This window comes from Poromitra crassiceps, assembly GCF_964638095.1.
Source record: "Poromitra crassiceps genome assembly, chromosome: 14".
Taxonomy (NCBI): Eukaryota; Metazoa; Chordata; class Actinopteri; order Beryciformes; family Melamphaidae; genus Poromitra; species Poromitra crassiceps.
Window position 1 is genome coordinate 15791192 of NC_139633.1, and position 23132 is coordinate 15814323.

A 23132-nucleotide genomic window follows, 5' to 3' on the forward strand; every position below is an offset into this window, starting at 1 on the left:
ACTGTGTTCAAAATTAATTTTGCCCCAATATTTTTGTTCCAAAATCATGTTTTATAACTTGTTTTCTTTTTAAATGGAATTGAACCTATATTTATTGCAACCCTTTTAATCTGTTCAACGTTATCTCTGGCTAGAATATCTGTTCCACAATTTGTGATTTTCAACTGCCTTGTGTTTGGATCGCTCTCCCCTTTACGAGTGTCTCATGTCGAAACGATGTTTTGTCTGTGTGAAACTGTGGCCGCTGTTATGTGTCCCTTACTGAAATTGAGACAGTGTGAGCAGCACTGTGTATGTGCCTTGAGATTCAGAAAGTGGGAATTTGAGACGGCGGGTTGGCTGTGTCGTGGTCTCCTCCACCGCCTCGCCACTTAGCAGAGGAGGAAGGCGTCGAATCCAATAACAATCCGCCACTTAAGAGTAAACAGTCGTTTAACGGCCGCTCGGAAAACAACTCAAAATAAGACGTCATCATCACACTGTCATTCCCGGAACCTGTACTCCTCTGACGACCCTTCAGAGTAGGTGGTGGTGGTTCTCCTCTGTAGATAGCCACCACACACAGCCACAGCCACTGTCTGTGACACACTCGCACGCAACAATAAAACGACACGCGTAAACCTTTGAATGATACCACACTCAAAACACCGATCTTTTTCTAGAGTCACTCTGGCCGAACAGCAAACGCAATACTTTACATTGTGCGGTCATTGCACCACCAAGTGTTCTTAGATAATCTCCATGCTTTACGTTATGTGCATGTACACCTAAGTTGCTTCCTATAGTAAATTAGTAACGGGGCAACAGCTAGACACATTGTAACACTGGCCGTGTCAGAGGAGCTACAGTATGTTTTACAGCTAGATGCAGTGTAACACTGGCCGTGTCAGAGGAGCTACAGTATGCTTTACAGCTAGACACATTGTAACACTGGCCGTGTCAGAGGAGCTACAATATGCTTTACAGCTAGACACATGCTACAGTATGTTTTACAGCTAGACACATTGTAACACTGGCTGTGTCAGAGGAGCTACAATATGCTTTACAGCTAGACACATTGTAACACTGGCTGTGTCAGAGGAGCTACAATATGCTTTACAGCTAGACACATTGTAACACTGGCCGTGTCAGAGGAGCTACAGTATGCTTTACAGCTAGACACATTGTAACACTGGCCATGTCAGAGGAGCTACAGTATGTTTTACAGCTAGACACATTGTAACACTGGCCGTGTCAGAGGAGCTACAATATGCTTTACAGCTAGACACATTGTAACACTGGCCGTGTCAGAGGAGCTACAATATGCTTTACAGCTAGACACATTGTAACACTGGCCGTGTCAGAGGAGCTCTGCTTTTTATAGTCCATCTTGACAATTGGTTGTTCAATACGTGTTTTTTTTAATAGCTTTTTTCCCCTCGATGCTTTACTGATCATACTGATATTTAATTTAGGGAAAGAACGCTTATGACAACAAGGCATGAACTTGGCGGATTAGTGCTTGAAATAGTTCCCCACTAATAATCAGCATGTGAAATGTAATCTATTTTGATTCCTCCAAAGGTATTCACCAGCAATGCGCCTGCACAAACTCTCCCACACCTATAGAAAAGAGGGGGGAAATTATACAAGATGAGAGAAATCTTAAACGTTTTCATTTTCCACATGATTTGACAGCTGGATTTAAGGATAACTTCTTCTTTAGGATTAATTTAACAGATAAAATCAGCAGTTTACTACTATTAAAGTTATGACATTGATATAAAAAAAAACATCCTCCACTGCGGTATTATCCTTTAGAGATGTTAATTCAGGGTCTGTATTAGTCCAATGTACTACTGTGTTACTCTTTCATCCTTATTTGGTCTGATAAGTTTTGGTTGATTCAGTTTCTCATTTTGGGTTTTCTGGTCATCTGTATCCATTTCAAAGTTAATTCACACTGCAAGTTATGGAATCATCTGTTTAGATCGCTCATCAAATAGAACTGTTACTGTTTTAAATACCTGTAGATGTTTGTGGCTTTTGTTTTTCATTTTGTTTCATTTGCCTTTTTTATTTTGTGCTACACTAGTTTGCCATGTAGCAATTGCACTGTGCAATATTGACAGTATGAGGACTGGGAAAACTAACTCTCTGGATGTGATGTCTACAGTTTGCGATAGTGTTTCCTCTCTAGTTCTCAGTGATTTAGGTGTGACCAAGCCTTCTCTACTTTGTCACATTAAGCGGGTTTTCCAGGTGACTCTTTTGGTGAGTGTCAAAATAAGACTTTATGGTGTATTATTGTTAAGATTCACTTTGAATTAAAAAAAATCTATTGATGCAAGCCTTTCTGACTTGGGTCTGTTGTTCTTTACATTGTTCATTCATTGCCTGTCTTGGGTGCACTACAACTCCCAGTGATAAGACCGCAGCAACTTGTGCAGTGCATTCATAAAAAGGCTTTGTTAATAGCTCCAGCACAGTGGTTCCCAAACTGTGGTCTGGGGACCTCCAGGGCTGTTTGTGGCGATTCCAGGGTGGCCTGCAACTTGACTAGTTCAACAATTAATCATTATTTCATTGAATAGACATGATAATGATATTGTTAGTAGGCCTAAATGATATATTAAATATCACTAATTGCATTAACTATATTTTGGGCAAAATCTTGTCGAGTTAAGATCCATTATTTTAGAGCAATGTCATACCTGTTCATCTCCAATTTTATACTGTGTTCTGGGTCTTTGCTGACATCTTGCGGAGAATGATGTGTACTGCAGTCGCCATTATATCCATACACAGCAATTAGAGCTTAGTCAGCAATTATGGTAGTGTTAGTAGTCCGAATAAAGATCGTATTAACTTGGAGCGTGCATATTTGTTTTAGTGTGGATGAAGATTAATCATATGTGGCTCTTTTCATATTCACCCATTAATGCCTGTATAGGCTGTAGTTAAAATGTTTAATCTACTTGACCTGGAGTTACCTCTGAGTTTGTAGATTGTAGTGTAGTGAAGCATAGCACCAGCAGAGGTCGTCATACAAATAGACTACTACTTCCAACAATTAAGAGCAGAGTAAGCTAATTAGCCCAGTTGGGGAGGGGTGTGCAAGTGTACTTGTGTGTGCAGGTTTTAAATGATCGGCCCACCGAGACGATTCCTTCATTTGCAGCTGAAACGTCATCTGAGGACACCAAACGCTTCTCCATCTATCTGGAGGATGTCTGAATAATAGCCCAGACTCACCCGCAGCAGCAGCTTAATGTCAAACCCTTGGCAAACTGCGTGCCGCCCTGCACCACATAGACGACTGATGGGTGGACGTCTCCTCTAGCCGTGTGGACAGACGACGAAGACCGTGGGACCGCTCCGTTTCCCCGCTCTCACACAAGGATATTTATTGATCCGATGTATTATTCACGACCGAAACTTCAGCAACTTATCCACTGGATACGCAAATGGCACCCAGTCTGAGGAGTGCGCGGACAGGTCACCGCGGAGCGGGACGCAGCGGAGTGGACCCCGGCGGGGATGGCTGCTGCCGCTCACCGCAGAGGACGCGTCACCGTGCCGGAGGAGAGCGGTGCTGTTTGAGGAGCAGGTGGCGAGCTGGAGCAGCCAGGGGGATGCCGGCAAACTGCCTGCTGTCTATGGGAATGCTTTTACTTCTCGTCCGCTGCGTTTTGGCCGCAGAGGGTAAGCACACGTCGCCTATCTTTGTCCAGGAACCCATAACACCTCACTCGGGTCCAGATGTGACAGTGTCCTATATCCACCTCAGTGAATAGCCAGCTAACGCTATGCCTGTTTGTTGGAGTTAGAGTATGCTACTGTATAGCATAGCATATCATATCAAAGGGGGGACATAGGGTCTCGTGTTTTCCTGTAGATCGGCGCATTTTGACGGATACATGTTTCCTCTGTGTGGATGGAACCGTGGACGGCTGTCATTTCTTAGGAAAAAACTTAACTATCTGTGGACCATCGCCGCCAGTGGCACCTCAGTCGCATTGTGCCTCCCTCTAACCTACATAGGCTAATAATTGGCTACACTAAATATACCTATAGCCCAAGTTATAGTATTGGGATGACATTTGCGCAATCAGGGAGCGCAATAGAGTTCCGTACATCCAAAACTGGGCTATCATCTCTTCACTGACACCGCATCGCTGTAATAGTGTGTGTGTAGGCTTAGGCTATGTAGGCAATGTGTAGCCTGTGTGTGTGTGTGTGTGTGTGTGTGTGTGTGTGTGTGTGAGAGAGAGAGAGAGAGAGAGGGGGGGGGGGGGGGGGGGAGCTGCTGAGCTGGGCAGAGGTTGGACTGCGCAGGGTCTTGTTTGCTTGTATGTGATGTAACTATCTCACCTCAGACTCTTCTTCTGAGTCTGACTGAAGCCATCAGGTCTTGTGTCTTGTCTCCCTGCTAGAACGGATTTCGCTGCACAGACTGACCTTGCTCCTCCACTACAATTAGGCTACACCCCCAACCCGCCCCACCCCCCGACCTCAACTTTCTCCCCCCTCCCCAAGTAGTTTGCCCCCCATCATGCCACTGTCTGATATATACTTCAGGTTCATTTAGATGGCAGATGTCATTAAATATGATTATTGAGCATTATAATGAGCCTTCCAGTCAGTGTAGGAATGCAGGCCATCCACACAGGACAGACAGTGTTTCAGAGCATCTGGGTCAGCAGTAATGACATATATACTGGAGCCCACTGTGTTTGCCTGTCTCTAGCAGCAGGCGAGGCAGCTCTGTCTCTAGGTGCAGGCGAGGCAGCTCTGTCTCTAGCGGCAGGCGAGGCAGCTCTGTCTCTAGCGGCAGGCGAGGCAGCTCTGTCTCTAGGTGCAGGCGAGGCAGCTCTGTCTCTAGCGGCAGGCGAGGCAGCTCTGTCTCTAGCGGCAGGCGAGGCAGCTCTGTCTCTAGCGGCAGGCGAGGCAGCCCTGTCTCTAGCAGCAGGCGAGGCAGCTCTGTCTCTAGCGGCAGGCGAGGCAGCTCTGTCTCTAGCGGCAGGCGAGGCAGCTCTGTCTCTAGCGGCAGGCGAGGCAGCTCTGTCTCTAGCGGCAGGCGAGGCAGCTCTGTCTCTAGCGGCAGGCGAGGCAGCTCTGTCTCTAGCGGCAGGCCTAGCAGCAGGCGAGGCAGCTCTGTCTCTAGCGGCAGGCGAGGCAGCTCTGTCTCTAGCAGCAGGCGAGGCAGCTCTGTCTCTAGCGGCAGGCGAGGCAGCTCTGTCTCTAGCGGCAGGCGAGGCAGCTCTGTCTCTAGCAGCAGGCGAGGCAGCTCTGTCTCTAGGTGCAGGCGAGGCAGCTCTGTCTCTAGCAGCAGGCGAGGCAGCTCTGTCTCTAGCAGCAGGCGAGGCAGCTCTGTCTCTAGCAGCAGGCGAGGCAGCTCTGTCTCTAGCGGCAGGTGAGGCAGCTCTGTCTCTAGCAGCAGGCGAGGCAGCTCTGTCTCTAGCGGCAGGCGAGGCAGCTCTGTCTCTAGCGGCAGGCGAGGCAGCTCTGTCTCTAGCAGCAGGCGAGGCAGCTCTGTCTCTAGCGGCAGGCGAGGCAGCTCGGCGAGGCAGCTCTGTCTCTAGCGGCAGGCGAGGCAGCTCTGTCTCTAGCAGCAGGTGAGACAGCTCTGTCTCTAGCGGCAGGCGAGGCAGCTCTGTCTCTAGCAGCAGGCGAGGCAGCTCTGTCTCTAGCGGCAGGCGAGGCAGCTCGGCGAGGCAGCTCTGTCTCTAGCGGCAGGCGAGGCAGCTCTGTCTCTAGCGGCAGGCGAGGCAGCTCCGTCTCTAGCAGCAGGCGAGGCAGCTCTGTCTCTAGCGGCAGGCGAGGCAGCTCTGTCTCTAGCGGCAGGTGAGGCAGCTCTGTCTCTAGCAGCAGGCGAGGCAGCTCTGTCTCTAGCAGCAGGCGAGGCAGCTCTGTCTCTAGCGGCAGGTGAGGCAGCTCTGTCTCTAGCAGCAGGCGAGGCAGCTCTGTCTCTAGCGGCAGGCGAGGCAGCTCTGTCTCTAGCAGCAGGCGAGGCAGCTCTGTCTCTAGCGGCAGGCGAGGCAGCTCTGTCTCTAGCGGCAGGCGAGGCAGCTCTGTCTCTAGCGGCAGGCGAGGCAGCTCTGTCTCTTGCAGCAGGTGAGGCAGCTCTGTCTCTAGCGGCAGGCGAGGCAGCTCTGTCTCTAGCAGCAGGCGAGGCAGCTCTGTCTCTAGCAGCAGGCGAGGCAGCTGTCTCTAGCGGCAGGCGAGGCAGCTCTGTCTCTAGCGGCAGGCGAGGCAGCTCGGCTGAAGTTGGCCGAGATAATTGCCCTTCAGTGAAGAAGAGCCCTTTTTTTAGAAATGAGAGAACTTTACAAGACATGACAAAATTAGCCAGTGCATGCATGCCCACTGAACTGGCTATACCTTCTCTATCACCTGACTACCTACATCACTACTATAGTCTATATAAAGTAGCCGATACTGTAGCCTATGGCTTTCAAACAGTCTGACAGGGCTTTGACTGTGAATACAAATGACATGGAAACAGATGAGCAAATTATATCTCTCGATGTTTTGCGTTTATTGACAACGGTTAAGTGTGTAGCCACCATCAGTTTCCTATCACCTGCCTACAGTGTGAAAACTGTGTAGTAGTGGCTGTAGTCTGCTGATGCACTGCTACAGTAGCAGAGTGTCCCCCCCCCCCCCTCCCCTCTCTCCTCTTCCCTCTCACAGTCAGCACATCCATTCTTAAACGCAACTACAGCAGCAGCACCTGAGCCATATTTGTATAGCAGTCCTTTTTAAGTCTTCACCTGTAGGTGTTCTGGTGTTGGATCGCTCCGCTCCAGTTAGCGTTTGTGGACAAGAACAACAATGCTACTGCTACAGTTCTAGAAATGGTAAATAGACTACGTCCATAATAGTGTATTTTAGTAGTGCCACGACTGGTTTTTCAAATACAGAAAATGTGCATAATTAATTAACATGGGGATTGTTATTGTTGCTGTTTCCATCTTTTTCAATGATTTCTTCCCGGAGCGTGACATCACAGATCAGGGGGCCGGACAAACTCTTCCAGCGTCTTTCTGTATATGGGATGCAGTCGTCCATTAAGGATCAAACCACACGCTGAATAGAGCTGCAACGATTAATCGATGAATCGATTAGTCGATCGACAGAAAGATAATCAACAACTATTTTGATAAGCAATTAATCATTTTGAGTAATTTTTTAAGAAAAAAAAAAAGTCAAAATTCTCTGATTCGAGCTTCTTAAGTGAATATTTCCTGGTTTCTTTACTCCTCTATAACAGTAAACTGAATATATCTTCTGGGTTGTGGACAAAACAAGACACTTGAGGACATCATCCTGGGCTTTGGGAAACACTGATCGTCATTTGCTACCATTTTCTTGACATTTTATAGACCAAACAACGAATCGATTAATCAAGAAAATAATCGATAATGAAAATAATCGTTAGTTGCAGCCCTATTAAGGATCAAACCACACTCTGATATACTGCATTTCAAATCTGAAATTCACTGATATCCCCCTTTAACTCGAAACTACCTCTGTGTGTTTGTGTGCATAGTTTTTTTTTATGAATGAAAAACAGCTTTGGTGTTTTGGTGCGGCAAGCTTCCTCCCTTACAGTACACATTGTTTCCATGGGAACGCCAGTTTCTGTCACACAAAATGATCATTTCATCCTCAACCTATCCTGGGCAATCATCAGGGTCCAAAGATGACGTTTCCTCGTGTACTCTGTATATTTCATTAACTTGCATGATCTCTATATCTCTCGTGTGGTTTATCGCTTTCTTCATGATACAGCAGACGGTCACAGAAAGTCGGAAACCAAACACATCAGCTGCTACAGCACTAAAATAAGCAACGTATCCCAATAGCATTTTTGCTCCATCCAGAATCCAATGTTTCTCCCATGTTCTCCGATCATGATCGGCTCCTTTTGCAACTGTCCCTTTGCTCATGATGAGCACTGACAAGCTGCTCTTGACAGGGGTTAACCTGGCAGGCCTCTGCCGGGTGAGATTTTATCCCAGCGCTCTTGTCAGTCATCACTTTCTCGTTAAGAATTAATTGAAAAGAGAGATGACAGGAGGATTCAAAACCGTTTTTGCCATGTACATTAATCTAGGTTCTATCCATGAAATGACTGTCACAGGTCTCCAATGACCAGGATGCTGCACAACTTGACATTTTCCTTTTGATTATACACCTGAGTCCAGATTGCTTTTCTTCCTTTGTGTCGTTCAGGACCTCGCAGTTTCTTTACCTTTGTCTGATTGAGCCATTTCAAGGCTGTCACAGTGTTCAATGTTGAAGTACGGCCTGTCCATGACTCACCCGTGGCCTGACTCACCCATGGCCTTATGACCTGTGTAGTGTGTATGCCCTGTCCATGACTCACCCATGGCCTGATGACCTGTGTACGCCCTCACCCATGGCCTGATGACCTGTGTATGCCCTCACCCATGGCCTTATGACCTGTGTAAGCCCTGGGTTTTCAGTAGTACATATTGGACATGATACGCTATTTATTTCCCTCGCTTCACCACACTGCGTTGACTTACCTTGTGGACGTGTGTGTGTGTGTGTGTGTGCGCCCGCGTGTGTGTGTGCGTGTGCGTGCGTGTGTGTGCATGTGTGTGTGTGTGTACACTCAATGTAGAAAGGGTTGTCTGTATCTGTTCATGAGCTTATGAGCTATATCCCTGTGAGTGCTGCTCGTGTCACTTTCTTTATCTGAAGAGCTCTTGTACCCCAAGGTGGCAATTTCCATGACACTGTTTTATTTCTAAGGACAAGCCTCCCTTTGATTGTGAATGTGAACATCTGACAGTTGTAGGTAGGCAGCTCTGTAGACATTTTGAGCGGTAGAACGGGTGGAAGAGTGCAGTTGGTGTATACTGTATGTGCGGAACTGCAGCCACACACACACGCACGCACGCACACACACACACACACCACAGTATGAAACATCGCACGCGACACAAGATATATCTCAGAAAGCAATTCTCCACTCCATGTGTGTGTGCGTGCGTGCGTGCATGCTTGTGTGCTTGTGTGTGTGTGCCTGTGCGTGTGCGTGTGCGTGCGTGTTTCGAGCCGCTCTCTCCATAGCGTGACGTTTTTCAGGGATCCATATAAGGTTTCGACCTCGTCAATCAAAGTATCCAAAATAATATCAAAGTCATAAAGGCAATTTAGAAAACCAGTGATGGATAAAAAAAAGAAAATCCATTCACATTCTCCGACTCTCTTATCTATTGCTGATGTTTTGACAGCCAGAGTGTGCTAGCCCTATTCAGCATAACGCACACATCTGGCTTACCTGAAATGAAACTGGTAAAAGGCAATAGACACACTGTTAGGAGGTATTGTACTAAACGTTGTGCTAAATTACTAATTGTTGTCCACCACATCGGCTATAGGTTGCTTTTGGTTGGTTGCTTTTAGTCTGTTTCTGTTCAGGTCTTCAGTAATGTCAACAGACTTTTCTGCATCATCGCCATGAACACAGCAAGCAGCACCTCCACAGCACCGGTGGATGTCATGATAGAGAAAGAGAAACAGGCTTTCTACCATAATTAGCATCACGGACCATCTGCCTCGCATTATCCCTCATAGTTCCTTGCAACCTGGGACTGCTGTGTGTGTGTGTGTGTGTGTGTGTGTGTGTGTGTGTGTGTGTGTGTGCGACTGTGTGCGTGCATGTGTTAAGCTGTCTCCCTTTACCCTACAGTCCCTCTCTGAGTCTGTACCTCAATACCTCTCTGTATCTTTCATTCCCTTCTCGTTTGCTCCCTCGTGCGTGTTTGTATGCTAGCTGTAGTGAGGGCCTCTCATGCGTGTTTGTATGCTAGTGTAACGGCGTTGTGTAGGTGCTACTTGCAGCAACCCATGTTAAGGGCTTGCCCAGGGGTGGATACGAACCGCGGCTTGGGAGTCAAAGACACTACACTCCACCAAGAGAGCTAGCTCCCTTGGCGGAGCTGATTAACATGCCTTTATACTGGGGAGTGAGTTTAACCAATCCACTCGCTACCACACTGGACTCACGAGGAATCAACGCTGATTCACTTCGGTTACACTAGCTGTAGTGAGGGCCTCTCATGTGTGTTTGTATGCTAGCTGTAGTGACGGCCTCTCATGTGTGTTTGTATGCTAGCTGTAGTGAGGGCCTCTCATGCATGTTTGTATGCTAGCTGTAGTGAGGTCCTCTCATGTGTGTTTGTATGCTAGCTGTAGTGAGGGCCTCTCATGTGTGTTTGTATACTAGCTGTAGTGAGGGCCTCTCATGTGTGTTTGTATGCTAGCTGTAGTGAGGTCCTCTCATGTGTGTTTGTATGCTAGCTGTAGTGAGGGCCTCTCATGCATGTTTGTATGCTAGCTGTAGTGATGGCCTCTCATGTGTGTTTGTATGCTAGCTGTAGTGAGGGCCTCTCATGTGTGTTTGTATGCTAGCTGTAGTGAGGGCCTCTCATGTGTGTTTGTATGCTAGCTGTAGTGAGGGCCTCTCATGTGTGTTTGTATGCTAGCTGTAGTGAGGGCCTCTCATGTGTGTTTGTATGTTAGCTGTAGTGACGGCCTCTCATGTGTGTTTGTATGCTAGCTGTAGTGAGGGCCTCTCATGTGTGTTTGTATACTAGCTAGCTGTAGTGAGGTCCTCTCATGTGTGTTTGTATACTAGCTGTAGTGAGGTCCTCTCATGTGTGTTTGTATGCTAGCTGTAGTGACGGCCTCTCATGTGTGTTTGTATGCTAGCTGTAGTGATGGCCTCTCATGTGTGTTTGTATGCTAGCTGTAGTGAGGTCCTCTCATGTGTGTTTGTATGGTAGCTGTAGTGAGGGCCTCTCATGTGTGTTTGTATGTTAGCTGTAGTGAGGGCCTCTCATGTGTGTTTGTATGCTAGCTGTAGTGAGGGCCTCTCATGTGTGTTTGTATGCTAGCTGTAGTGAGGGCCTCTCATGTGTGTTTGTATGCTAGCTGTAGTGAGGTCCTCTCATGTGTGTTTGTATGTTAGCTGTAGTGACGGCCTCTCATGTGTGTTTGTATGGTAGCTGTAGTGAGGGCCTCTCATGTGTGTTTGTATGCTAGCTGTAGTGAGGTCCTCTCATGTGTGTTTGTATGCTAGCTGTAGTGAGGGCCTCTCATGTGTGTTTGTATGCTAGCTGTAGTGAGGGCCTCTCATGTGTGTTTGTATGCTAGCTGTAGTGACGGCCTCTCATGTGTGTTTGTATGCTAGCTGTAGTGAGGGCCTCTCATGTGTGTTTGTATGCTAGCTGTAGTGACGGCCTCTCATGTGTGTTTGTATGCTAGCTGTAGTGAGGTCCTCTCATGTGTGTTTGTATGCTAGCTGTAGTGACGGCCTCTCATGTGTGTTTGTATGCTAGCTGTAGTGAGGGCCTCTCATGTGTGTTTGTATGCTAGCTGTAGTGAGGGCCTCTCATGTGTGTTTGTATGCTAGCTGTAGTGAGGGCCTCTCATGTGTGTTTGTATGCTAGCTGTAGTGACGGCCTCTCATGTGTGTTTGTATGCTAGCTGTAGTGAGGGCCTCTCATGTGTGTTTGTATGCTAGCTGTAGTGACGGCCTCTCATGTGTGTTTGTATGCTAGCTGTAGTGAGGGCCTCTCATGTGTGTTTGTATGGTAGCTGTAGTGACGGCCTCTCATGTGTGTTTGTATGCTAGCTGTAGTGAGGGCCTCTCATGTGTGTTTGTATGCTAGCTGTAGTGACGGCCTCTCATGTGTGTTTGTATGCTAGCTGTAGTGACGGCCTCTCATGTGTGTTTGTATGCTAGCTGTAGTGAGGGCCTCTCATGTGTGTTTGTATGCTAGCTGTAGTGACGGCCTCTCATGTGTGTTTGTATGCTAGCTGTAGTGACGGCCTCTCATGTGTGTTTGTATGCTAGCTGTAGTGACGGCCTCTCATGTGTGTTTGTATGCTAGCTGTAATGAGGGCCTCTCATGTGTGTTTGTATGCTAGCTGTAGTGAGGTCCTCTCATGTGTGTTTGTATGCTAGCTGTAGTGACGGCCTCTCATGTGTGTTTGTATGCTAGCTGTAGTGAGGGCCTCTCATGTGTGTTTGTATGCTAGCTGTAGTGACGGCCTCTCATGTGTGTTTGTATGCTAGCTGTAGTGACAGCCTCTCATGTGTGTTTGTATGCTAGCTGTAGTGACGGCCTCTCATGTGTGTTTGTATGCTAGCTGTAATGAGGGCCTCTCATGTGTGTTTGTATGCTAGCTGTAATGAGGGCCTCTCATGTGTGTTTGTATGCTAGCTGTAGTGAGGGCCTCTCATGTGTGTCTGTATGTTAGCTGTAGTGAGGGCCTCTCATGTGTGTTTGTATGCTAGCTGTAGTGACGGCCTCTCATGTGTGTTTGTATGCTAGCTGTAGTGACGGCCTCTCATGTGTGTTTGTATGCTAGCTGTAGTGAGGGCCTCTCATGTGTGTTTGTATGCTAGCTGTAGTGAGGGCCTCTCATGTGTGTTTGTATGCTAGCTGTAGTGAGGGCCTCTCATGTGTGTTTGTATACTAGCTGTAGTGACAGCCTCTCATGTGTGTTTGTATGCTAGCTGTAGTGACGGCCTCTCATGTGTGTTTGTATGCTAGCTGTAGTGACGGCCTCTCATGTGTGTTTGTATGCTAGCTGTAGTGAGGGCCTCTCATGTGTGTTTGTATGCTAGCTGTAGTGAGGGCCTCTCATGTGTGTTTGTATGCTAGCTGTAGTGACGGCCTCTCATGTGTGTTTGTATGCTAGCTGTAGTGAGGGCCTCTCATGTGTGTTTGTATGCTAGCTGTAGTGACGGCCTCTCATGTGTGTTTGTATGCTAGCTGTAGTGAGGGCCTCTCATGTGTGTTTGTATGCTAGCTGTAGTGACGGCCTCTCATGTGTGTCTGTATGCTAGCTGTAGTGAGGGCCTCTCATGTGTGTTTGTATGCTAGCTGTAGTGACGGCCTCTCATGTGTGTTTGTATGCTAGCTGTAGTGAGGGCCTCTCATGTGTGTTTGTATGCTAGCTGTAGTGAGGGCCTCTCATGTGTGTTTGTATGCTAGCTGTAGTGAGGGCCTCTCATGTGTGTTTGTATGCTAGCTGTAGTGACAGCCTCTCATGTGTGTTTGTATGCTAGCTGTAGTGAGGGCCTCTCATGTGTGTTTGTATGCTAGCTGTAGTGAGGGCCTCTCATGTGTGTTTGTATGCTAGCTGTAGTGAGGGCCTCTCATGTGTGTTTGTATGCTAGCTGTAGTGACGGCCTCTCATGTGTGTTTGTATGCTAGCTGTAGTGACGGCCTCTCATGTGTGTTTGTATGCTAGCTGTAGTGACGGCCTCTCATGTGTGTTTGTATGCTAGCTGTAGTGAGGGCCTCTCATGTGTGTTTGTATGCTAGCTGTAGTGAGGGCCTCTCATGTGTGTTTGTATGCTAGCTGTAGTGAGGGCCTCTCATGTGTGTTTGTATGCTAGCTGTAGTGAGGGCCTCTCATGTGTGTTTGTATGCTAGCTGTATTGACGGCCTCTCATGTGTGTTTGTATGCTAGCTGTAGTGAGGGCCTCTCATGTGTGTTTGTATGCTAGCTGTAGTGACGGCCTCTCATGTGTGTTTGTATGCTAGCTGTAGTGACGGCCTCTCATGTGTGTTTGTATGCTAGCTGTAGTGAGGGCCTCTCATGTGTGTTTGTATGCTAGCTGTAGTGAGGGCCTCTCATGTGTGTTTGTATGCTAGCTGTAGTGACGGCCTCTCATGTGTGTTTGTATGCTAGCTGTAGTGACGGCCTCTCATGTGTGTTTGTATGCTAGCTGTAGTGACGGCCTCTCATGTGTGTTTGTATGCTAGCTGTAGTGACGGCCTCTCATGTGTGTTTGTATGCTAGCTGTAGTGACGGCCTCTCATGTGTGTTTGTATGCTAGCTGTAGTGACGGCCTCTCATGTGTGTTTGTATGCTAGCTGTAGTGACGGCCTCTCATGTGTGTTTGTATGCTAGCTGTAGTGACGGCCTCTCATGTGTGTTTGTATGCTAGCTGTAGTGAGGGCCTCTCATGTGTGTTTGTATGCTAGCTGTAGTGACGGCCTCTCATGTGTGTTTGTATGCTAGCTGTAGTGAGGGCCTCTCATGTGTGTCTGTATGTTAGCTGTAGTGAGGGCCTCTCATGTGTGTTTGTATGCTAGCTGTAGTGAGGGCCTCTCATGTGTGTCTGTATGTTAGCTGTAGTGAGGGCCTCTCATGTGTGTTTGTATGCTAGCTGTAGTGACGGCCTCTCATGTGTGTTTGTATGCTAGCTGTAGTGAGGGCCTCTCATGTGTGTTTGTATGCTAGCTGTAGTGAGGGCCTCTCATGTGTGTTTGTATGCTAGCTGTAGTGAGGGCCTCTCATGTGTGTTTGTATGCTAGCTGTAGTGACGGCCTCTCATGTGTGTTTGTATGCTAGCTGTAGTGACGGCCTCTCATGTGTGTCTGTATGCTAGCTGTAGTGAGGGCCTCTCATGTGTGTTTGTATGCTAGCTGTAGTGACGGCCTCTCATGTGTGTTTGTATACTAGCTGTAGTGAGGGCCTCTCATGTGTGTTTGTATGCTAGCTGTAGTGACAGCCTCTCATGTGTGTTTGTATGCTAGCTGTAGTGACAGCCTCTCATGTGTGTTTGTATGCTAGCTGTAGTGACAGCCTCTCATGTGTGTTTGTATGCTAGCTGTAGTGACAGCCTCTCATGTGTGTTTGTATGCTAGCTGTAGTGACAGCCTCTCATGTGTGTTTGTATGCTAGCTGTAGTGAGGGCCTCTCATGTGTGTTTGTATGCTAGCTGTAGTGAGGGCCTCTCATGTGTGTTTGTATGCTAGCTGTAGTGACGGCCTCTCATGTGTGTTTGTATGCTAGCTGTAGTGAGGGCCTCTCATGTGTGTTTGTATGCTAGCTGTAGTGACGGCCTCTCATGTGTGTTTGTATGCTAGCTGTAGTGAGGGCCTCTCATGTGTGTTTGTATGCTAGCTGTAGTGACAGCCTCTCATGTGTGTTTGTATGCTAGCTGTAGTGAGGGCCTCTCATGTGTGTTTGTATGCTAGCTGTAGTGACGGCCTCTCATGTGTGTTTGTATGCTAGCTGTAGTGAGGGCCTCTCATGTGTGTTTGTATGCTAGCTGTAGTGACAGCCTCTCATGTGTGTTTGTATGCTAGCTGTAGTGACGGCCTCTCATGTGTGTTTGTATGCTAGCTGTAGTGACGGCCTCTCATGTGTGTTTGTATGCTAGCTGTAGTGACGGCCTCTCATGCATGTTCGTATGCTAGCCATAGTGAGGGCCTCTCATGCGTGTTCGTATGCTAGCCATAGTGAGGGCCACTACAGCTGTAGGTAGAGGAAGGGTTGAGGACAGGCTTGGGTGCTCTGCAGAGGAGAGGAGAGGCTGCCTGATTTATTAGGACATAATACGGCCTTGATGATTTAGAACCGACTGACCATCCCACCACATCCCACCACACGAGGCACCACACTGCACCACACTTGGCTGCACCACACTTGGCTGCACCACACCACACCAATCAGCCTTGCATGCTAATTTAGGACATGACTAACACACCACAGCAAACAAGTGAGACAGCTATCAGAACTGACAGCATGAGGGCATCTGAGGACCGTGGGCCTGACACGTTCTTAAGATAGATCCGAAGAAGTTACATAAGAGGACATTTCCTACGTTCTGAAGAGGTTCATAAGTGCAATTCGCCAATATTTTCTTAAAGGGACAGATCACCCAAAAATCAAAACACATTATCTTTCCCCTTTCCTCTAGTCTTGAGCCATTTCCACACATCTTTCCTAAAGCTGGAAACTGGATGCCTTTTCCATAAACAACGAATGCGAACGCGCTGAATTTGTTGACCCGTAACATTTTTGAGCGAGTTCTCGCACCCAAATGAGGTTTCAATTCTGCTTCATATCTGTTAGCAGTGCTAGAATATAAACCTTATTGGTGTGACAACTCAATTTAGCATCTTAAGGCTCTACATAGTCAGCAGCACCCCATTCAATCAGCCACGGATTTGACATCCAGTGACATCACTAATTGAAGGATTTTCACTCAGATTTCTAGCTTTAGGAAACAGTGCTGCAGGTTCACAGACATCGACCGGAGTGTCCTGAGGCCCAGAAATATGAATTCTTAAAACGGGTCTCATTCCGCTTGAATTAAATAGACGGCAGGTTGAGTGAGGTGGCAGTCTACTTACTGCAAGGTTGACAGCATCAGTGAAGCGTCAAGAGTCAGAGAGAGAACTTTAGAAGCCTATTACTCAGTCATCACACTTTCTCTCAGGACATTCAAACTGTTGGAGTCTACCGGTGCCAGTGTAGCAGTCTTATATGCCTGAGTGAAGGAGAATTTTTTAACACACACGCACGCACGCACGCACGCGCACACACATACACACACACGCACGCACACACACACACACACACACACACACACACACACACACACACACACGCGCACACACGCACACGCACGCACGCACGCACGCACACACACTATCCATTTGGAGGTGCATTTGCTTGTTTCTTTTCTCTTGTTTTTGTTTAAATGGTATGCTTTGTGCAGATTATTATTATTATTGGTTTTATTTCTGAGGTAGAGACCCTGTATAAACCCACCTAGGGTTTCCTGTCTCTACCTGCACATATTCTTGTTGTTTTCATTTTGTTTTTCTGTTTTTAAATATGTGCAAATAAATAAATAAATAAATACAATTAAAAGAAATCGCTCATACACACAAGCAAAGACATTCATTCACATAAATGTATGCATTCCTTGTAACTAGGGATGTCACGATACTAGAATTTCTACTTCGATACCGATACCCAGGAAAATATCGATACTCGATACCATTTTCGATACCACGGGAAGGGGGGATGATGACACATCAAGAGGCATAAAAATAAAATTAGACAGATGGACGGACAGACGCACACTTCTCCATAATCTAGGTCTGATCAAACTTTGAACTTGGACAGCAGATTACCGCCACTCTAGCCACCAGAAGACGTTTAGCTTGTTGAAGCAACAGATACCCAATGATAGGGAGGGGAAAATCAGTGATTTTTCATTCAAAGAAAGCACTGATGGTATCAAAACTGTTGCAAATGAGTATTATATCCATTAATTTTTTTTAGTATTGATACTTTTCGATACTATCGATACTTTTGACAACCTTACTTGTAACACGTGTTTAATTTATGGCCATGCTCTCAGCTCAGTGCTCTAAAGCAGTGATTCTCAACCTTTTTCATATCAAGACGACTCCTATTTAGTATTTAATGAGTTTCTCTGTCTCTCTGTCTTTTAGACCTAAATCTGAGAATATTTTCATTGATTGATGAGATTTTGTGGAGAATCCCACGACTATCTCTGTATTGTATGTAGAGAGATAACAGTGAAACTATGATCAAAATAGTCATTCTTCTACATTCTATAATTCTTTTAAATGAAATAAAAGTTTGAAGTGAAGTTGATAATTTTGCTGGGGACCCCCTGGGACCCCTTCAAGGACCCCTGGTCCCCGGATCCCATGTTGAGAGAACCATCACATGAGACGGGCCGCTCCCCACAAGCCACTTCATTAGTGGGATAATCAGAGTGTGTAGCTGCACTGCCTCCATAGAATTACACCTGCGTGTGCACGCGCAGTGCGCACGCGCACACACACACACACACACACACACACACACGCATGCACGCACGCACGCACGCATGCACGCACACACACGCATGCACGCACGCACGCACACACACACACACACACACACACACACACGCATGCACGCACACACACACACACACACACATGCACGCACGCACACGCACACACACACACATGCACACACATGCACATACACTCGAGCAAATGTCTGTGTGAGCTATGGGAGCTGCTGAGTGAGTCCCTCACCCTTCGTGGATGGTTTATAGTCTGTCTTCAGAGACTGTCTCAGCATCTCAGAGTGCTAGAAGCACAGCCATTGAGATTTGTGGTGTGTGTGTGTCAGAACATGCTAGAGTCAGCACTTTGCCAGCCCTTAACCTGCTCAAATGTAGAGCTAGAATATCACTTTTGGTTTAATTTCACACATTGTAGGGGGCTTCCCGGTGGCTCACCTCATGGAGCTTGTGCCATTTGGGCGTTGCAGCTGCCCCGGGTTTGGGTTTGGGTTCGGGTCTGGCCTGCGGTCCTTTCCTGCATGCCCTCCCCTCTCTCTCTCTCCCTGCTTTCCTGTCCCTGTCTAGCACATACTGTCCTGACAATAAAGGCAAAAGAAAAGTAAATTATGGAGCTATTCGATGTTCATTTCATTTCTTAATATCCAGTGCATCAATGTTTTTTTTAGGCTGAAACACTTCTCAGCACCCAGTACATCGCATGGGAGGTACAGTATAGCGTGCAGCAATTGAATTACACTGTCTCTGTTCATTTGTCAGATGTAATATAATATACAGGATATATCTATGATCACGGTACATTGTCAGGGAAATTCAATTTTTGTGGAGTGTGTGTGTGTGTGTGTGTGTGTGTGTGTGTGCGTGTGCGTGTGCGTGTGCGCGTGCTTGCTACTATCTGTTCCCCTCTTCCCTGTGGTAGGGAGGTAGGTTAGATGGCTACTGAAGGTCAAGTGTGTGTCAACTCAGCATGATTAGATTTGGCTTCATGCCACACACACACACACACACACACACACACACACACACACACACACATAGAATACAGACCTTTTCTTCATAGCGGATGTCATTATGAGACATCAAGTCCCCAAGGTCATCATACTGGGGATAGGGAAGAGCACAAGTCCAGTCCCGTGTGGAGCGACAGGGATATCAAATACAAGAACAGTACATCTATTCTGCTTGGCTCTGATACAGTATGAACAGACTGCTGTTTGTTTGAGGGACAGGTAGAGATTTATAGACTACTAGAAGACTTTGGGTGCTATACTTTGTAGCATTTTGTGACTTTTTTGTGAGACAAAGTACAGTGAGGTCTAGAACAGTTGCTGAAGAAGGAGAAGGAAAAAACCGCAGGCAATGCCAAATAAAAACAACAATCCCAAATATATCGTTGTTTAACATCCATGTCTTTTGTGATTGCCACGACAGTAAAGAGAAAATGCCAATTGGATTTTCGAATGTGTGCCGAAAATGACAAAGGCTGAAGCAGATGATGGACAAAAGGAATGAAGGCTTGCATGATCACTTTGTGCTCTCGACGGCACTGAGGGGAAGCATATCTTTAGCAGATCCTGTTGGCAGTGATGAGTGCAGGCAGCGAGGGATTCGTTTGGCTGATTCCATCTTGCTCGCTCTTGTAAAAATAGCTGGAGGCTTTTCGAGACGATTCAGTGTTGTTGTCACGGAGCCATCATATGACAGCACACATGTCCACACTAGGGATGGGGCCGATCCGATCCAATATCGGTATCGGGTGCCGATTTGGCACTAATTCACGGATCGGATCGGATTGGATTGGAATTGGAATTTATTTATTTATTTATTTCTTGCAATTCCAGCGCGGGCCGCACAGGGGGCGCTGGCCGTAATTTGCCCATGTATAATAGTATCCTTCTTTGCCTTGTATATTTTCTTAGTTTTGTCTGCTTTTTGCAAGGTATATTTAAAAAAAAAAATCTTTAATTGGCCAAATCTTTGCCTATACTGTATATTCAAGAAAAATATTGGTATCGGCATAATATCGGTATCGGCAGATATCCAAATTCAGGTATCGGAATCGGATCGGAAGTGAAAAAAGTGGATCGGTGCATCCCTAGTCCACACCATCATTCTTTAAATGACACCAGAAAGCCTTTAGTGCAGCCAGGGGGTTCTCAACCTTTTGTAAGGTAAGGCCCAGGACCACCTTCCAAAATCCCAAATGAATGTTAAAATGTTATTCTGACAGGCAAGAATAACGTATTTTCACTGCATGCAGAACACTGCGTGTCTTTAGGACCCTGGAGCTCTTAAACCCTATGTAGCTGACATGATGTCAGCCAATGCTGTACAGCTAAGACTCTTGCTGTTCTAATGAGCCCTATTTCATTCAGATATCTTGATGTGAGAGGTCAAGGGACCAGTTTATTCCCATTTACCTTTGTCAAAAATGGCACTGAATTTGGAGCCATTTCCACCCACTTGCCAGCAGGCTAGCATAACATGCTTGGTATCTATGTGTCCATCTGGATTTCTAGTTCCCGGCAATGCCAGCTGTCGCTTAAAAATTGAGCGTGCCCGCCCGCATCAAACATGGATGGCCTGGTGGGAGTCGTGGCCCACTCATTTTCTGAGCTTCGACTTGAGAATGTTTTGCGACCCCACTAGAGGGCGCTCGTGGCTTCAGACGAGAGCACATCCGTCAAGTGTCAAGGTTGTATGATGGCTGTGATGGAAGCATGGACAGTGTCAGTCATGTGTAATAATGGATACATGTATTGGAAACGGCTCTGGCTCTCGCAAGCACATCGGCAAGCAACACATTCTGTGGGCTGCATAATCATTTATTCTCGAGCTCCACCAGCCCAGGGACTGTGTGTTTGTGTATTTGCGTGTGTGTGTGTGTGTGTGTGTGTGTGTGTGTGTGTGCGTGCATGCGTGCATGCGTGTGTGCGTGCATGTGTGTGTGTGTGTGTGTGTGTGTGTGTGTGTGCGATGCTCAAGTATTTGGCTGTAATAAAGTGACGAATAGAGCTTATGTTGCAGAAATATTTTCACGTAAACATTTATCATAGTTTTCACACACTCATTGTTTCTCAGTAGTAGTTGTTTGCCAGCAGCAGCCCCCAAGGTAATCTAAAATCAATACGGGGGCAAGTTCATCTGTTTTTTTATTTTACTTTACACATTTACAGTTAATTTGTGCTTTTGCTTGGCGTCATGATTTTTGTTTTCAGGTTGTTTCTTTTAAGACTAGAGCTTTGATGTTTGCTGCAGGAATAATTTATATGGGATAACACACCCTATAGTCAAGTCAAGTCAAGTCAAGTCAAGTTTATTTGTATAGCACATTTCATACACAGAGGCAATTCAAAGTGCTTCACATAAAATGGTAAATAAGGAAAATAAAAGAATAAAAGAAGAGAATAAAATGCACATTTAAAAGCATCACAACAAAACTTTAAAAAAGAGTATAAAAAGTGCATTAAGCAACAGGCGCAGCAGTTGCAAAAAAAAGCAAAAAAATTATAGACGACTCATTAGGTTTGCAAGAAACATGACTACACACACATAAAACTCAGGTCTGGGTACGGTGTCCTCTTTTCCTCTATAGTGCAGTTTGGACGCCAAGCATACCCCCGCTTGTACCTTGCGTCATCTGTTGCCCGTCGACAATCAGGCCGTTTTTTTCCTCTAAACCTTGCTTAAAACGAGTACGGCTCTAGTAAGCTCCCCTTACACGTGCGTCCTTCCTGACGCATCACCTCACCCTCTTGTGAGTATATCCGTATTACGGCAATAGTGAGTTTTATATATATATCACGTGTCCCCCCTGGACCCCCCGCACCACCCTCAAAAGACAAAAGCTTTGGCTCAGGCAGTGGCTATATCCGTAACCATCCCCCAGACCTGCAGCGCAACACTCAGGTCTGGGTACGGTGTCCTCTTTATGAGACATATAGATGAATTAGCAGCCCAGCGGCTGTTAGAAACATGTATAGTTAACAAAAAGGTACAAAGGATTTTTCTATCCGCCGGCGATAGCCAGGCCGGAGGCATTATTTATGGATTCGGGTTGTCCGTCCGTCCGTACGTCTGTCCGATGTTCGTTAACGCGATATCTGAGGAAGGCCTGGCCCTTGACGCAATTTCATGAAATTTGCCTCAAATGTCGACTTGGAGTCAAGGATGAACTGATTAGATTTTGGTGGTCATAGGTTCAAAGTTCAAGGTCACTGTGTGACCTCACGAACGCCATTCCCAAGTTCGTTGGAATTTCTTCCGAATTGGCTCAAACGTCGACTTGGACGCAAGGATGAACTGATTAGATTTTGGTGATCAAAGGTCAAAGGTCAAGGTCACTGTGAACTCTCAAACGCCATTTTCCAGCTCGTTAACACGATATATCAGTAACACCTTGACAAATTTCTTCTCATTTGGCTCAAACGTCAAAGTCTGGACAGACATGCATGTCCACTGCTCACTTGTTGGCGGAGGCATGTATCCACGATGCGGTCGTTCCACAATGAACAGGTGAAACTTGAACAAATACATTATTGACCCTAGATTATACAGCATTGTCATAGAGTATTACTGTAAATACATTCTCATACTGCTGTTTGACTTATGTGTGGATTACCGAGGGAATCCTGAGGCTTACCAGGCTTATCGCACCTCAGTTGTTTGTAATCCTCCGTTGCCTCCCTCCCTCCCTCATCCTCCCTCCCTCTCTCCCTCTCTCCCTCCCTCCCTCCCTCTCTCCCTCCCTCCCTCCCTCCCTCATCCTCCCTCCCTCTCTCCCTCTCTCCCTCCCTCCCTCCCTCCCTCCCTCCCTTCCTCCCTCCCTCCCTCTCTCCCTCCCTCCCTCCCTCCCTCTCTCCCTCATCCTCCCTCCCTCCCTCCCTCCCTCCAGTGTCACCAAAGATCAAGGTCAGCATCATGTCAGCACCAGGTCACTTAAGACCTTGCTGTTAATGATGATGCTTTTGCACCGGAAAGGCAGTTTCCTTCGACATGAATGGCATGCATTATAAACAGAAATGACAGAATGAATCTGCATCACTTCGCAGTACTATAAATGCATAAGAATTTGCCTTGATGACACTGGTGTCAACAACTCATGTGTATGTGTGCAGCATTTTAACTTGAATAAATAAATAATAATAAATAATTGAATAAATTACCAAATACATTTTGAGACATAATTATAATTACCATAAACAAACAAGACCATTGGATTTCGCAGGAAGAGGACAATCTTTGTGCTTCCAGCACAGAATAAACACGCACTGTAAAAGTCAGTCATTTTTGTTCATTATTACTAGTGCAGTGTCTGTTCACCCCACCCGCTGCTGCACAGAGCGCTGTTTCCCCCACCCGCTGCTGCACAGAGTGCTGTTTGCCCCGCCCGCTGCTGCACAGAGCGCTGTTTCCCCCGCCCGCTGCTGCACAGAGTGCTGTTTGCCCCGCCCACTGCTGCACAGAG

At 46.7% G+C, this 23132-nt stretch overlaps 1 protein-coding gene across 1 annotated transcript in view; it reads left to right on the forward strand.

Annotated features, from left to right (window-relative positions):
- Positions 1-3446: 3446 nt before the first annotated feature.
- The window catches only part of kiaa1549lb (KIAA1549-like b), a gene marked incomplete at both ends in the record, with an annotated part of 79777 nt that continues 60091 nt past the window's right edge, over positions 3447-23132 (forward strand). Inside the window, one exon of the mRNA XM_083651106.1 lies at positions 3447-3684. Within this exon, the coding sequence (XP_083507232.1) occupies positions 3447-3684 (238 nt within the window). The remainder of the gene's footprint in view (positions 3685-23132) is intronic.